Consider the following 17,884-nt stretch of genomic DNA (forward strand, 5'->3'; position numbering starts at 1 on the left):
TCTTTGAAAAGAGAAACCAGGCTTGCTTACACATCTGATCTTATGCCTTAGAAGAAAGTAAGTTTAAAATATCACACATTCACTTCCGGGGAAATTTACTTCTAAACCATTTCTAAATACTTAATTAGATTGCATATAATATTAGACTATATATGGCTAGTATGATTTGTTAATGGGAAGAGTGTTGATTTGATAAATAGCCAAAGTGCTTTTGAAGGTCAGATATTGACAGTATTTGAAAGCATTCAGCATCTGTTTTCTGATTGTATAAAACATCCTAGATGGTATATCAGTTTGCTGTTCTGACCTTGTCATTATGGATATTTTAGTTTTTCAGTTTTATGTAAATGCTATGTAACTAATATAATTTGATAGAGAGAATAGATTGGATTCAAATGCAGGAAGAGAAAATGTGGGTTACAACTATTTTTAAACTTTGGGCAGTCTATCTTTATATTCTGGGTCTTTCTGTTAGTTTCTTTATACTTATTTTCTATGCTGGCAGCTTTATTGATGCTAACAAACACAAACTTCTCAGCTTTGCTTCCTGCAGGAATAAGACCTATGCTTGTAATGTATCTCCAGCTCTGACTGCAACCTCTAAGTGAGAATGAAGCTTTAGGGATGGAGCAGATGCTTTACATGCGTGAGGATGCTGCATCTATCTACTACATCTCAAACAGAGCTCCCAAGAGGCTGAATAACAGCTTCATAAATCAAGGGTTGCAAGTTCAGCTTTTTCTGCAGCCAATTAGAAAGAAATTCATTGTAGGACTGGGGGCCCTTTGCTTGCACAAAAATATGGGGGAGGACTGAGTATAAAAGAGCAGCTGGGATGACAAGATGATGGGCAATTAAGAAGAGGAACTGAAAAAATATGTATATTAATAAATTATAATGTTCATCAAAGAAGGATCCATTGATAATGTACAAATATTTCAAAAATGGTAATGGGTAGGTTGCAGTGGGAATTTTGTTGCCTTGATTACACAAATTGTGGTTAAGTAGAGAAATTCACACCAGACATTAAACAAATGGCTTAGCTGTGAGCAATTGAAAGGATTTGACTTGTAAACTAGTAGAATTATGGTTTGGTTTGAGTTTTTTGTTGTTTTGTTTTTATTTTCAGTTGGGAAATCTATATGGGGACATTCTCTTCCACATGGGATTTGTTGGTGTGTGACCTTAGTACTGTCAGTCTCCTCAGTCTGTGACTCCTTCTATAAGATAGATTACGTGCATACACACACATATGGTTCAACAGACACAATTACTTTCCACGGCAATTTTAACCAGCTGAGTCTGTTTCCTTCATCCAAAAATTCCAGGAAAAACAAATGATTATTAATGTTTGACACAATCCATCAATCTTATACTTTGAGGAGAGATTCAAATGCTGGTCTTGTACAATGTATTTTAAAAATTTTGGAAATTAAAACCATGCTAATACCTACCAGCAAAAGATGTAGGGAAGCTTACATCTGAAAAGCTTCCACAGGTTCTTGAATTGCTTCTGCTGGATTTATCATGAACGTGAATATTTCACAAAGTCTTTGCGGCACAGTGGGCTTATATCACTGGTTTTTTCTCTCATCTGCTCCTTTCTGGCTTATGTTTCCTCTTCTCACTGCCAGGCATTTTTTCCCATCTCCTAAATAGTACTGAAAGTATTTGGTGCTTTATCTCTTTGGAAAACCATTCTTAAATTGTGGATGTGCTTGAAACACGTATTACACTCTTGGTAGAATTTCCACCAGCAAAGAGCTCTCCTGCTAAGTTCTCCATATGGCTTTCTGCAGTAACTTAAATCCCTTGCATTGAATGTTACACTGGATCATCTTTTCACCAAGACAAACTGCTAGAGGATGCCCCTCCTCGTGAATTTCTGAACCATGGCGCGGTAGTTTTGACAAGAACAGTGATGAAGGCATCCCTTCCCAGGCCTGTCATGAGGGGAAGGAGTTCTGTCTTCTAGCAGAGGTTAAGTGGAATAAAAAAACCCCACAGAACTAGCTGCTCCTCCTAGGAGGAGGATTCACTGGATGTGTGTGCTGAAAAGATAACATTGAAGTCATGGATGCAGTCATTATCATAGGAAACAGTCATTCCTGGGATTTTAGAAGAGCAAAGTGAGGAAAACATGAGCTTTAGTAAGGAACCTAGGGGACGGGAGGAGCTGTAACAAAGTGATAGCCCAAGGCAAATAGTTGCATGTGTTATGAGGTAGGTTTACACTGAAATGATTGATGACTTGATGCCTAGCATGCCTCGGGTGATTGCATCTAGTGACAGCAGCATTGATCATTCTGATCTGGCTGTGCTCTTTGTTGTGTGGCATCCACTGCAGCCTCAGTAGACACCACTCCCCACTATCCCTGCACAGGCACATTTGGTTTAGCACCAGGATGAGGAGGATCATGTGTTGGCCGGCGATTGCCTGACCCTGCCTCACCTGGAAGGCATGTGGAAGTGTAGCAGTGGTTAGTTAAGTGGATTTTGTCTCTGACTTGCAACAGGATTCCTTGAGTAGCTGCAAAAACATGTATCCAGCCTTTGCTGCCTTGATCATCGCTCATAGCCTGATTGTTTTCTGAACAGCGGCAGAAACACACATCATCTTCCAAGCCATATGCTGAAGTGTGCTATCTGGAGAATAAACTCTTTTTCTTCCCCTCCTGCTTTATGAATCAGTGCGATGTTAGTGCTAGGACAGGTGTTAATCCACGGCCCTTTGAAATGGGTAGAATGCTTACAGCGAGATCTTCAGTCTCTCTGCCCACCTCTTGAAGCGGGTGTTTTTCTAATGCTTACAATGCGGGGCATGTTCCAAGTGCATTTTCTATAGCTCTTCCAGGAAGAGAGGGAGGAGCCAAAATCCTCAACAGAGAGCAGATGGTGAGAGATGTATTTGGAGCTGGTATTTCAACCAAATGTGTCTTTTAAAAGCAAGAGTAGATTAAAGTGGTAGGTTATGCAGGGAAACAATCCAGTTGTGATGAAACTTTGGGTAGTACTGCAGGTGATATAAGTTAATACACTTCCTACAGCTTGAGAATTGTTAAAGAATGGCCTTAAATGAAGATCCATCAGTGCTGCCGTTAATCACTCCATGCAACTCCAAATAAAAAAAAGTGGTGAGGTTTTAATTTTGTAATTACCAGAAGGCTAATAATTCTTTGCCAAAGGCCATGATGATCTCTTAAGGATGAGATAATGTAATTGCCTTATTCCTATGTCAGTAATTGTGCTCCATTTTAGAAACATGGTCATCTGTCTTATGAGCAAAAGGATACTCTGTTACCTCAAAAGAAATGTGTTATGAATGGTGAAAGGCCACAACCTGAAAATCACAGTTCTTTTGTTTGAATTTGTCTGGGTCGTATTGTCATATTCATGACCATGAAAATTGAAGGAGATCTTTAAAGGAGGAATTGTTTAAATTTGGTAAATAAACTCAGTATGCATTCAATAGCACCTATGTAGGAACCAATACAATGTATGAGTAATGGGTCTTTGTGTTAAGAAAAAAGTAGGTGTGAAACCCATCGGACTTAGCAAAGGGACTTGGAGAAACATGAAGCCACATGCAGCTCTCTATATTTATATTAGAGTGAATTGTTTGCGGTTATAAGACATCTTCAACTTCTTTTTAATCTCCAGTAATAAATCTAAATAATGAGCTCATTACTAGTGAGCTGTGAGAAGACACCAAATTTTATATTCAGAATATGAGAGCATGGTTTGACAAGGTGGCGAGCAACAAATTAACAGTTTGGCACTGTTGAAGTGGGGCTTTCCCTCCCTTCCTTCCCTGGCTTCTGCTGCTTGTTTGAGCATATTCAGGCACTTGTCTGGTCTCACATGAGCTGATTCGAATCTAACTCAGTGGGAAAAGAAATTGTTGTGTGTTTTTCTGTTTGTTTGTTTTCTGGTTATCAATTTCCAACAGTTAATTGTCCCATTAGATGCATGCCAACAACCTGTGAGAAGTCCAGACAGTGGGGAGGGGAGGAGGGCAGAATAGTTGAGAGAGAGCAGAAATGCCTCTTTTCAGCAAGACAGGGTACACATTCAGTTCAGCCACAGTGTCAGACCATGCCCTAAATTGGTGTGGCGTAGGTAGAAGTCATCTGTTGCACTTCTGTGTATTTTCAAGAGAGGGAGGAGGCACGCAGAGCTGGGAAGATGTGCAGAGCATACTTTATATCACACGGTGCCACTCGTCTCAGCTCTTCTGTTTTCCAGTTTTGATTTTTTGCCCCCTGAATTTTAAATCCAGCATATGCAGCATACGTATAGAAGCAGGCCTGTAAAACCCACAAATAGAAATTGTATCCTTAATTGTGAGAAAATCAAGATTTACAGATTGCCTTTGGCAATCTGGCTTGCAGAAAATAAAGTGAACTTTCTACTAGTTTTCTGTCTGTAGCCTGGGAATAATCTGCACAAGTTATTATGCATATTCATTTGTCTAATCATGGGATGCTCTTTGAAAACACTAACTGCTAACAGCAATTGGTTCTTAAAATGACTAACCACAAGAGGTTGTGCTATAGCTTTTAACTCCTCATTTAATACTGCATTTAAATGTTAAGATTCTACATTTTTTGGAAAAAGAAATGTTTCTGAGTAGAAGCTCAAAATAGCATGTTAGGGGGTCCCATATCTGCTGGTTCAGTCTATTCCATTTTTTCCTAGGCTTCAATGAGACAGTGGGCAAAACTACAGCTTGTAACTATCAGAGCCAATTGAAGCTGTTTTCTTCCTGAAAAATGTTCAGCCTTAATATAGGCACATGCAGTTTTCTGCTGTTGGACTTTGTGTCCAGTGGTGATAGGAACAAGTGTCAGTGTTGTATGCTATCTGAGAATGCATCAGAAGAAAAATCAACAGGAAAACCAGGAGCAGGGTGTAAGAAAGGGAAAAATATCTGTTCCATTCCAAAATCAGTCATAATAATTTCTGTTCACATCAGAAAAATTGCCTGTCAGAATGAATAGATATCCCTACCTATACTAACAAAGATATGATATCCTGTTAGATGTCACAGACCATCCTAGTTTATTTTGGCAGTTGTGCACCTTGGCATTTTTCACTTAAACAAGAGCATATCGGTACAGTACAGTGAGCATGCCTCAAGCTCCAGGTTCACGGTTCATGTGCTTCTGTGACTTTGAACTCTTCTTTTCCTGAGTACCAGCAGACAGCTGCATCAGAACAGATATGTTTACATATGGGGAGTAAATGGCAGCTCAGAGTTTCCATTTCCTTTTACATTGTTCAGGAATTCAGACTCATAGTTCTTGTCCTAAAGCTTCACCTCAGGTATATGCATCTGACTTAGCCTTTTACAGTACAAAATGTTTTGTTCTGACATCAATTTATTGATAGAAAGCGCTGACTAGGGAGAAGTTACTTTCACTAGAAGTTAGTCTCAGTTTACATGAAATTTAATTGTCAACCTTATAAAGGGGAAAAATAAAAATTCCAAAAATCACTTTCTCTAAGGGTTTTAAGAAGTGGGTAAAAGTGAAGCTGCTATAGGAGTGCTTTGTGTAGATATAGCACATATGTATTTTTGGTGGAAAAAAAATTACATATTTTATTAGGCATGGCTGTGAAATCTAATTAGCTGCTTAAGCCATGACACTATTTAAGCTGTTGTTGTGCATAGGTGATAAAGTATTCCCAGATGTGTTCAGCATGGCGGTAATTCCATCAAGAGGTTATGGTAATTACAAACAAGAAACAAAACCATCAGAGTAATTTGTTCATTTGCCTGAACTCTGAAGTAGAATTAGAGACTTCAGCCAACAGTATAAATTGTGCAGAGAGGAAATCCGTGCTCTGATGTTGTGCTGTCCGGCAGACTTCATCATCTCTTTTGCCCAGTTCCACATTTATGAGCTTTTACTTCCCCTTTCATACCTAATTTGCATGTTTCAGGTTCTTATTGTGAATGAAAGCTGTGGTCTACTGGTTATTTTGGTAGTTGAACTGGATCAATTAGATGTTGTGAAAGTGTTCTGTAGAAAGCTCTGTAGCAGTTGTTGTGTTTTGCATACTATTACTGTGAAACAGGATCCCATGAGTTACTCTGATGTGTGAGAATGAGCTCAGCTTTTGGTTGCCCTATGGGCCACGATGAAAAGTAAACTAATGGTAGTGTGCTTCCAATACATGTAATTTTAATTTTTGTCATTCTGATGTTCACTATGATACTTATGCACTTTATGTGACCATGTTGCGAGACAATCCAGAGAGCTGTAAAGGCTGAAAATTATGCCCAGAAATTAATCTTTTAGTACTGTCTAAATCATTGTCCAGACTTAGTGCAAGGGGGAGATTTGCAACAGAAAGCAAGATCTGGGAACGTAGCAGCCCTGAGCTTCATTGGCTACGTTGCGTTAGGATTGCTGTCTCAGGCAAGCACTGAACTGCAAATACCTGTGTTTTTCCTCTGGGCTTGCTGGAGGTGAATCATTTACCCCTTTACTTTCATCACAATTACTGTGCTTGTCAAGAAGAAATCAAAGCAAGCAATTCATGTCATGCCAGCATCCTCGTCTCTGTTACAACAAGCCTCCTGCAAGACAGCAGTCTGGGCAGCAGAGCTTTAGGGGGTCCTCAGGGGACAGGGCGGTGGGATGCTTGGTGGCTGGGGTGTGTTGCATGGCATGATGTAGTGGCTCCACACCCAGAATTCAACCAGTGCAATTGGTGAGATAACTGCACTCTTAGTTGTCTGATGTACTTTGAGAAGTACACAGAAGAGACTATCGTTCTTAAAGGCAATTATAAAAGAATTTAAAACAATAGCAAAAAACCAGCCCTGTTCAGACATGCAGTAGGAGTTGCATCATAAACTTCCCTTTAGATATAGATATTTAGAAGTATATTTTATCAAATTTTTGCTTCTGCTTAGATAGATGTTGGTTCCCAAAATCTTCATCAGAACACATACAAACCGTAATTACCTCCTCTTCAAAAATCATATACAAGAAATGATAACAGGAACAAAAGAACCCATGTATTACTTTGCACACCTCTTCTTTCATTTAAAATCATTAGCTGTTTTATCTCACCAATCCTGGATGTAGATCAGCTTGATGCTTCCACTTGATGGTCTGTATTAGTTTTTCATTGTTGTTTTAATTTGAAAGCAGGAAACAGTATGAAAGTAATTGTATTAAGTGTTTCAGCACAAAGATTTTAAAATATAATAGCTTGGCATATTACTCCATCTTCTCCCTATTCCTCAGAGGAAATAAAATGGACTTAGTAGCTTTAATCCAGGCAGCTTTTATACTGCATCCTATTTCCTTCCTCGAATTTGAGAAAGCACTGACTTTTCTCTCCAAATTGAGAAATCCCATTCACAGCGGTCATTCTGGTCACTTTGCTGAACACCCACGTTGTGTTCATTTTTCCAGTGCTCGGGTGTTTGCGTGCATCAACTTTAGGCAAGTCTGCATTTTGCCCTCCATATCAAAGGAAAGCATCACAGAGCATCAAGATATATATGTAGAGATAAGCGGATAAGTTGTCTTGGTGTTTGCCTAGGCTTTTGGGGCTATGCAAAGGGAGTCTGCACCTCGTTGGAGCCCTAAAGTGCTGCATGTGCCATTCTGGCTAGCCCTGCTTTTTGCTCTCTGAAAGTTAGGGAAAGGGGAATCCCAAGTCTAAGGAAAATTGGCACTTATAAAAGCTTGTCATGGAAGGGATTAAGTCCCTGGAAACTTTGCTTGAAAATGTTAGGAGACTGCTGTGTGTATATGCTGGCAACATCTGTAAGAGACAAATTATTTTCCCACCCTCTCAAGTACTTGGTAGTTTATCTGTTGTTTATATTAAAGATGGATTGTGCTTATATATGCCTGACAGAGCTCTCATTAATCACCTTGTGCAGTGTAAGAGAATGGAGGAGAAGAATGGAGGTTACTGGAAAGTAGACGTGATCACTCCTGACATTAGCTTTGCTGTGAATCATTGTGTCTGTGTAACTCCTTTTGTTGTTGTTGTTGCTTCTGTGTTTGATGTGTCTATTCTTTCAGGGCTATTCAGAAAAAAAAGATAATACATTTATTACAGTGTTGTTGGGGGACATAATTGCTATGCTGCTGTCTCAAGAAATTTCTGCTCCCCCTATGCCCACTGTCCTTTTTTTCTGGCTCTTGCTTCCTTCCCCAGCCCCAGCGGTTTCTTCTATTGGAGCAGAGCCTTGCAGGCCCTTGTTTCAGCCTGTGCCAAGCAAAGGGCTGGAAGGGGCTAGTGGCATGAGGACAAATGCACTAAAGCTTGGGCTTTGAAAAGCCCATCAGCTGCCAACAGAGAGACCTTCTTCCACAGCAGCAGTGCTGGTCTGGAAGCATCCTCTGTGGCCATGCCAAAGGCCCTACAGTGATCAGGCAGTTGCTTGCGATTCCTTTCAAAGCATGGGAGTACAGCTGCTGGGAAGGGGGAGAGGCTGAAGAGGAGTTCACTGAGTTTTGCATGCTGATTGGGGTTTGGGTTTATGAGGACATGTTACTGGCCCTGCTTGGAGTCAGGTCCAGGAGCTTCTGGAGCACATATTTTACCACCCTGGCCTGTCTGTTTGAAAGCCCCTTCACACCTTTCAACAGCATGCTTTAATCCCATGTCCTCAGTGGGAAATTTCCTAGTGGGAAATTTCCTAGTGGGAAATAGTTACAGTGGAAAATTTTCAGCCAATAGTAAATCTAATTCCTTGAATTTCTGAATTGTTGTATGCTTATATTTGCCTAGTAAGAACAACTTTTGGGGATCTCAAAAGAGGCAATTGAAGTAATTGATACTTGACAAACCAGAGCAAATTAGCTCTGAAGAGATTGTCATTTAATACAGATTATCTTCTATTTTATCTCTGTTTCTACTAAAAATACTTAGTTTGGCATATCCTAATTCTGCACAGATTTTTTCCCGTGTCACACTAAATTAATGTCTGGCAGCTCATTAGTGCAAAGTCCTCTTAGATAATTCACTTTTTAATAATAGAGAATAAAGACTGATACATGACTGTAGATGCTGGTTTGTGTTTATAATTAAACATCCATTCCACAAAAGAAAGAGATGACCAAAAGTTCAGCAAATCCAGTGGAATTTAGATCAATTTGTTGTGGTGGAAACATATTTTCAGTGAAATCGAAGGAGAAGAAATAATGTAAGGAAGTCAAATATATGAATTTTCAAACATTTTAAATAAATTTAATTATACAGAAATAGCCATTTTGGTGAGCTAGATGTTTGTAAAAGACTTTGATGTAAACTAAACTGGATTGCTTGTATTTCTCCCCACCATGTGACTACTTTTGGTGGTATATTGTACGTATCAAGAATAAGACAATTTATTTCTGAGTTGGGAATAGTTTTTTAATCAGGTTCAGTAATATAAATAGACCTCTGTTTGAAAGTTTATCCAAAAATGAATACTGGTGTATATTTAAAAGCACTGTATGATAATGTAGAATATCCCCCCCGCGTTTAACCAAAAGCATGTTTTACGTGTGGTTTTGTTTTGTTTTTAATGTTTAACAGTAACTGAAGCTGGCTTTGGTGCTGACATTGGGATGGAGAAATTCTTCAACATCAAATGCAGAGCCTCTGGCTTGGTTCCCAGTGTGGTTGTACTTGTTGCTACAGTGAGGGCTTTGAAGATGCATGGAGGTGGGCCAAGTGTAAGTTTGTCACCTTTCTTTGAAGACAAAATCATTGGTAAAGTTTGAAATATGTGAAATATCTTCATTTAAGAAATAATAGGGATAGTTTGCGGAGCACTAATTAGATACATTCTCCCATTTAGCTCACCATATAGTTGCTGCCTCCAGAGGCACTGCAGGAATGGAAAGACATAAATGAAAGAGGAGGAATGAAAGTTCTGAAGAAGTACTACATCTTTTAAGAGAGGGAAGTTTGGTTGCATGGAGGGGTAAAAAAGCTAAAAAATGTATACTTTTTCTTTTCACACACATTGAAATAGTGTTTCTAGGTGCACTGAAGTAGTCGCAAGATGGAAGGTTGGCAGATAAGGAGGAACAAGAAGAGAGTTCAAGCTGTAGTGCGTGAATGGAAGTAGGGAATGTTGTTAAAGAAGGTTTTGAGATTTTTTCACGGCAATCATGGGAACCCATTCTGTCTTTTTAGTCTGCTCAGGGGATGCTAAAGTAACTGAAGCAAGTGTGCAAGTGTTTCCATGGTGTACCTAAAGTCAGCAGTGTATCAATTTTTGCTCTTCAAGCCAAAGTGACACTTGTATAGATTACTGATCCTAGAATTACTCCAAAGTCATGTAATTAAGGTGAACTCTGCTAGCCAAACGGAGAATAAACTCCTAAAAATACTGTTCTGCTCAGCAGCATGGAAGAGAATGATGCTGCTAGGAAAACAATCTGAGTAAAAATTCTAGAACTTCCTTCACAGCTACAAAACTGTGGACTGTGTGGTCGTTCTTATAGCGAATCCTCTCACAGAACAGAGATTTCCCTTTTTCAGTCTTTAAAGTTGACATAATTTTATAACTTTCTATCATTTTAGACTACTTCTAATGGAAATTCTATTTATTTTAAAATAAATATTAAAATAATTTGTCTTTATACACGGAGGAGCATTTCTTGTGCTTTATCGCTCAGTCTAGTAAATACATTACTTGAATGACTTTTTAGTGATCTCTATTTTTGAGTAGAGATTTCATTTAGTTGTGTAATACATCATAGAGGCACCCAGAGTGATGGGTACTTTAACTGCCATGGACCAAGACCAATGCCTGGAACAAAAGTGACGACGTCCGATCTATTTGGCTCCAGACATACTCTATATCTGTATACCTTTTTGCTTCTCAGCAAAGTAAGTTACTTACATGCAATTTCTTGCTATTGTCAATAATTACATCACCCCCAGAAAAGATGTTCCTCTTCAGACTGTCTATGTTAGATATTCCTTTAGCCAACTGTTGGAAATTGTTTTCCATTGTCTTTGCATTGCATGTAGAACAGGGTTATAGAATCACAGTCACAGAAATGGCCTGGGTTGAAAAGGACCACAGTGATCATCTAGTTTCAACCCCCCTGCTATGTGCAGGGTCGCACCTGCGACCTTGCCGTTACGTTCTCTAATAAATCTTCTACAACTAGTTGCTGATTCTTGCTGTTTTAGGTGCAATGGGAGGTTTTACTACTCTCCTTGTATCAGTGTAACTTCTAATAAAATAGAGGCTGCAATCAAACTGTGACATTTGTACAATGTTTATACTTTCAGGTGGTATAGAAAATAAGCAACAGTGCATTTCCATCTGTTTAGAGTTGTGATATATTTTATTAAATTTATGGTGACTTGAATTACCATTGCAGGTATCTGCAGGTGCTCCTCTGAAAAAAGAATACACAGAAGAGGTAAGAGGAGCTTTTATAAAGCTTTTGGAGAAGCCTCGGGTTTGACCATAACATGCTCTAATACTAACACTCAGTAAATACCTTTAATGAGCATTGCCAACAATTAAAGCCATTTGAACTTTCCCCAGACACTTGGTGTTATCCTTCTTGTGTGTGCTATGTGTGTGACTGCATGGTAGATTGTACTGAGGAACTGAACCAGCTGAAATATAACTTTTCAGTACATTTTCCAGGACCATTAAGTTTTCAGACTGATTAGCTCTTCTAATCCATCAGGTAGACTCAAGCAGTTCTGGCATTCACAGCAGTGCAGGGGCCAAGTGGTGCAGGGGTCAAAGACACTCCCTGAAATTCATGGCAGCTTAGCACTTTTATTAAACAGCAGGTTGAATATGACCTTGGCAATCACTCTTCAAACAAGAGTGGATTCTTCAGGTTTGTTTTCTTTGTCTCTTTGTTGTCCTCTGGTGTTTTAACATCTACACCCTTGTGACCAGTTTTGGCAACACCTGTGTCAATGGTATTTCTAGGAATCTCCAGGGAAGCCTTTGGTCAAAGTAGAAAGGGAAGTGGAATAGGCTTATGTAAACCTGCTCAGAGACCATTTTTTGGTATCATCTGTATCAACTGATAGCCAGCCATCAGCTGCACTGTCTTCTCATGTCCCAGAAAAAAGCAATGCAATCATGTACAAATTCTGGATGCTGCGTAGACACTTAATTATGTCTGATACTTATTAATTTAAAGAAGAATTAATAAATACCAAAGTGTTTTGTCTGGAAGCATTTTACTTGCCCACAACTGTCTTGATCAGCACTGTTTACATTCAGTTTAATTTATGGAAAATTCTTTGGTTGGAACTGGCTTGATGAATCTGACCATTTCCATTACTTTGTATTTAATTGCATAGAACCTCCAGCTGGTAGCTGATGGCTGCTGTAACCTTCAGAAACAGATCCAAATTACTCAACTCTTTGGGGTTCCCGTTGTGGTTGCTCTAAATGTCTTCAAGTAAGTTTGTTTTTTCATTACTCTTGTAAGTAAATCCACAGATCGAATTTCACACTTCTTTTTCTTGATTTGTGAATGAAGCAGCTTTGGCACAAAGAAGAGTAACCACTGAAGAATTATTATTAATTTCCATCATTAATATCCTTTGAATCCTTAGCTTGTTCTTAAGGTTTAAAATTACAAAAGGTATATAATGTTATGGAGGTATCAACATTCATGTTAATCAGTTACAACAATTTTAACAAATGTTCTTGAAATGTAAATTCATATGCTGTACATAAATATGCTGTGTATATGTAAACTTATTTAAAAATTTGCTGTACAACTGCTGATACATAGTAAGTCTAAGTGTTTAAGATCATAAAATAGAAGTAATTAAACAAAACAGAACTGTTTGGTTGGCAGAACTGACTCGCCTGCTGAGGTTGATCTTGTGTGTAAGATTGCAAAGCAGTCTGGAGCATTTGATGCTGTACCCTGCAATCACTGGTCGGATGGTGGTAGAGGAGCAGTAAAATTAGCTCAAGCTGTGGAAAAGGCAGCCAATCAGAAAAGCAGTTTCAAGTATCTCTATGGCTTGGAGGTAAGTTTATTTTATTTTAATGAATGCATGCTGCATTGATATTGGATTTAAAACAAGAACATTGCAACAAAGCTATCTAGCATGCCTGGAAAGTGGCTTGGCTTGGCTTAAAGTCACAAAGACAGGAGAGAATGAGCAATCTGCTGCTTGTCTGATCAGTAGTGGATAATATTTGTAGTGCTCATTACTTAGTGCATTAAATCATATTTTGGTAAACTTATATTTAGCATAAAAATATATTTGTAGGTAGAACTTCCGCAACTATTGTGGGAAACTTCACAAAGATCCTGTATGATGATTTTCTTGACAATCACCTGTAATTATATTTACTGTCTCACAGTCATGGGTAGTGCAGTGATTTCTGATTCTCTGAAGCAACTCATACCCTGTAAGAAACGTTAGAGCATGTGTGCACCAGGCACGGAGGCTAACACAGAAGCACTGTCTTCACCAGCACTCAGCTGCACTGCACAGCACTCAGATGAAGCCTGAGTGACTCGGTCGTGCTGCTCCCCTCCTGCTGGTCAGGACTAGAGCCTACTGGTGCAATACAGTCCCACACCACAAGGGTCACTCTTGTTGGCACTGGGCCCTACCCTGCTCCCACTGTGTCACCAGCACCCAGGAGCCTCTGGGGCTCACAGCTCAGCCTGCTGCTGGCACACACAGCTCTGCTCCTGCTCTCCCCTTCAAAAATCCCATATTTATTAATTTTTTTTTTAAGTTTTATTTGGTCCCAAAGAGCTACTTTTGCTGCATCCCATAATGAGTCCTGTACTTCTGTTGCCCCTTCAGTTTGTGAAGTTTTCAGAGGAAAGAGTCTTCCCATTGATTCATCTGCGTTGGTTTCTCACCAGGGACAATGGTGGCATATTGTACCCTTTGACTGGTCTTAGGGAAACAATTGATTCACAGTGCTCTAATTTTCACTGATTAGGTTTTCTCACTAATTACATCACTAGGGTTCCGCCTGCCATTGAATATTCCTCTGATCCTTGCCTGGGCTTTGTGTTTAACATGCATAGTTGTTAGATAATCTAACAAAGCATAGCGTGGTCCAGGTTTCAATTCTGTGTCTGATGGAGATGATGCTCTATCCATGCCTGAGAGCCTTTGTTATTGCAGTCCTCTGCAAAGTAACATCACAACAAAGTGAGCCTGTCGGGAGGAGCAGCTTGCAAGGAAGGACCGCCTGAACTCCCAGTAGCTCTGCTGGATGCAGGCAGAAAATGTAAAGGGACGTACTGCCTAGAAAGTTGCACAACCAATTTCTTAGGTCCTTCCTATCTATCCGAATATGGTTGTTTCAAATTTGGGTGGCAAAATAGATTTCTCTGGCACCAAGGAAGCTCTTGTCAAATTTCAGATCCTATGCCCCAGTTATCAGTGCTACTTATTTTCTTTAGGAAAGTTGAGTACTAATTATTAACAGTTGAACTTCTGCTTCTTTCTTTTTAAGTGGCTGAAAGTTTCTATTTTGATTCTACTTTCTAGTAAAAAAGTTCGGTCAGAGGTAGATATGCCCTGCTCTTCAGTTTGTCTCCTTCTTGATACATATTACATAACTGTTGCACCCGTCTTACTTCTTCTCTTCATCTCTCCCACTATTTTCACAAATGTCAATCCAGCCAACTCTTATTAGTGTTACAAACTGCCTTCATGGAATCAATGGCAGCAACTTGGGATTTTAAGGGCTATGGAATCCATTCAGGGCTTATTGCCTATGGAACATTTTTATAGCCAAACTGTACAATATTTCTGCCTTTCTGAGTTTGTCCTTAATGAGATGCACTGGAAACTAAGGATATCATTTTATGATCTTTGAATAATGATATATATATATATTTTTTTTTGAAGTTTAATTCAGAAATACATGTAATACTTTTCCCCATAGGACACTTTTGTTACAGAGGTACTACGTTAACATTTGATTAATTCCATATTTAATCTCCTATATTCTATATAACTAAAAATCCTGTGATATGAATGAGTAGAAATGATTGGCAGGGCTGGTCACTGCATCTGTGAAGGAACAAAATGAGATTAATTTCTACTTTAATGTCCTTTCCAGGCACATCTTCTTGTGCTGGGTTGCATATGTAGTGTGATTGTAGCACAGAGGGAATGAATCACATCTTTACATCACCTTGAAATCACATAACTGAACACGCATATTATAAGCCTCAAAAATATGTTGAAGAGATTTTATAAAAACACATAAAAATCTTAAAATACTGTAAAAGTCTAAATTCAGGCCAACAAAAACAGTAAAAAGTAAAGTTTGGGCTTCTGTTTCATCCTTACTGGGCAAAGGATAGGGACTGAAGCAATCGGAGGCAGGAGAGTGAAGTAGCAGTGCTATCCATTTTGAGGTAAACTAGATCATTTGCACACTGTGCTCACAGAAACATGAAAGAAACTGTCTCTTCCAAGTCAGCCTGCCCAGATGTTAATTATGAGAGTAATAGGGTTTTTTGATGTTGCAATTTTGAGGTCTGAATTCTACTGTTCAGAGGGGTACCTATGACAGAAAAGTGAAGAAACAGAAGAGGTTGTAAGATGGGGTTCAGACATATATTCCCTCATCATTGTGCCTAAAAGGGTGTGTAAGTGCAAGCACATAATTCTGGCCCTTTTCAGCAATTTCTGCATTTATCCAGTTACTTGAATACTTTCAGGACCTGGTTGCCTCCAGTTTAATGAGGTTTGCAGTTTTCTTCTTTTCCTTGTGGAATGTTGAAGAGGGAAATATTCTGCATAAGACCACTACTGCTTCATTCATATCTCTGTCTGTCTCTACAAGATTACTCTAGTCTTCCTTTTAATCCATGTCTCCAGTAAGTCCTTTAGCTATAATTAGAACAAATCCCAGCAGCACAAACCACTTTTGGAAAAGATAGACACTGTGATAGATTCATTCAGCGTTTTCAAGAAGGCATTACCCTGGATAATTTAAAAACAAAATCCTAACTCCCCTATATGTAAAATTGTTTTTACTAGTCAGATCAATGTCTGCATCAAGCTGTATTACTGTTAGTCTGGCTTCTAATTACAGAGTAGTCCAGGTCAACTGAGCTCTCTTTGAATTTTCTCCGAAATGATGTGTATCTATTTGTAGTGTTTTATGTAATTTCCAGATCTATCGGAAAATAAAGGCTGAAAGGTGTTCACAAGTATATATCATGTGAGAAGAACATCTTTCCTGTATCTGTCAAATGCTGGTAAAAAAAAAAAAAAGAGAGAGGATTGGCTTTTTTTTTTTTTTTCCTGAATCATGAGGTATGTTCATACATTCACACATGTTCTTCAGCAATACCCAGGCATGTGCTGAATGAGCAGTTTTGGACATTGGACACAACGCAGTTGTATTGACTCCAGACTCAAGGCTCAACAAAGTGGTCCTGTTGAGCATCACAGCATGCTATCCTTATCAGAGAACTGTGTAGTGTGGTTATATTTCTCAAAGCATCTCAGTCAATGACTTGGTTTAAGCCAAGACAGGATTAATAGCACACTGATGTTTTGGTTGTTGCTGAGTGATGGGAGTGTGTCCACGGCCAGTGTCTCTATGTGACACAGTGATGTGCAAGCCCCTTTTAGATTACTTATCACATTTTCTTTATTTCTCTAAGTAGGCAAGCTTTTGTTTTTACCCAACTAGCTGATGTTTTTACTGTTTTAAAATATTTTTGATTTTAGCAAGGGTTCATTTTTAATAGATGAACAAATATTTGTCAGGAGTTGAATTAAGAACATAAGAAGCTTCAAGCATATTTTGAGGGCAGTATCAAATGCAAGAAGCAACATTTGACAAATAAGTCCAACTGTTGTCACTTGAGAAGTATGAGAAACAGGCATAAGCAGATACAATATGCCATGTATTAGGACTCACTGTAGTGGGAGGGTTGTTCTGGAGCAAGGATGAGATGTTTTATTTGATAGGCTTCTGAATTTACAACATTTTAAATGATTATTAGCAGTGGTTGTAATAAGCACTGTAGCAGTGTGTGAATTTAATACGGATGTTTCCCCTAATGAAAACTGTTCCTTCTTATTTTATTGTCAAATTGGTTTCTTACTAAACATTTCTCTTTAACGCTTGGAGGATGGGTTTCTTTTAAAGGCCTCTTGAATTCTCTATGAAATGATCTGTGCTTTTAAAAAACATACATATATTCATGTTACATATGGAAAATATCAAATAATCAACTCTCTTATCACTGTTGACTTCCTTTCTGGGTTCACTTTTCTTGAAGTATGGATCTTTAAGTTGCAGCAGAATGCTATTACTCAAAGTTGTCTGACCCATTAGAAATAAGTTTAGATAACTAAGGCGAGGATAGAAGAGGATGGAAACATATGCATCCTATTCCCAAATTTCTCTGGTTTCAGTGTTTTTTGGGGGAAGGGAGGTGAGAGCAGAGTAGGGAGGGCTATATTCTGAGTTATATTCCTTGTTCATCCATGACAGTTGAGGAACCTGCCTTCTTTCACTATGCAGTGCATTGAAATTTCCGTGCTTTTAGAAGGGGAATGCTTGGGGCCTCTTCTGCTTTCTCTGTGTTGAACTCTCACAAGACTGCAGAGAGGCCTTCTCAATCAGGGGAAAATGAAGACAGGATCAGTAAATCTGGATAGTCAGGGGTTTGGCATTGTACCTTTAGAAGACTGACATGGCAAATGGTGGAGCCTTGAATCACTGCATGTATGCTGCATTGAAAACTAAATAAAAAATCATAAAGGTCACAAAAGAGAGTGAGAAGAAGGGCTTGTTCCAGTCTTCCAAGTTGATGACGTCCATTCCAAAATGACATCTATTTTTGCCAGTGCTCTGCCTTTAGTTAATACAAATGCTGCTCCAAAAGTAATGCCCCCCATTTTAATC

At 38.9% G+C, this 17,884-nt stretch overlaps 1 protein-coding gene across 2 annotated transcripts in view; it reads left to right on the forward strand.

The window, feature by feature from the left end:
- Nucleotides 1-17,884, forward strand: part of MTHFD1L (methylenetetrahydrofolate dehydrogenase (NADP+ dependent) 1 like) — a 142,887-nt gene that overhangs the window by 70,679 nt on the left and 54,324 nt on the right. For both annotated transcript variants that reach the window (XM_085217035.1, XM_085217034.1), the window contains exons 21-24: nucleotides 9,556-9,695; nucleotides 11,364-11,405; nucleotides 12,316-12,416; nucleotides 12,822-12,999. In XM_085217035.1, the coding sequence (XP_085073161.1) occupies nucleotides 9,556-9,695; nucleotides 11,364-11,405; nucleotides 12,316-12,416; nucleotides 12,822-12,999 (461 nt within the window). The remainder of the gene's footprint in view (nucleotides 1-9,555; nucleotides 9,696-11,363; nucleotides 11,406-12,315; nucleotides 12,417-12,821; nucleotides 13,000-17,884) is intronic.

Source organism: Meleagris gallopavo, chromosome 2 (genome assembly GCF_905368555.1).
Source record: "Meleagris gallopavo chromosome 2, MGAL_WU_HG_1.1, whole genome shotgun sequence".
In the NCBI taxonomy this organism is placed as follows: Eukaryota; Metazoa; Chordata; class Aves; order Galliformes; family Phasianidae; genus Meleagris; species Meleagris gallopavo.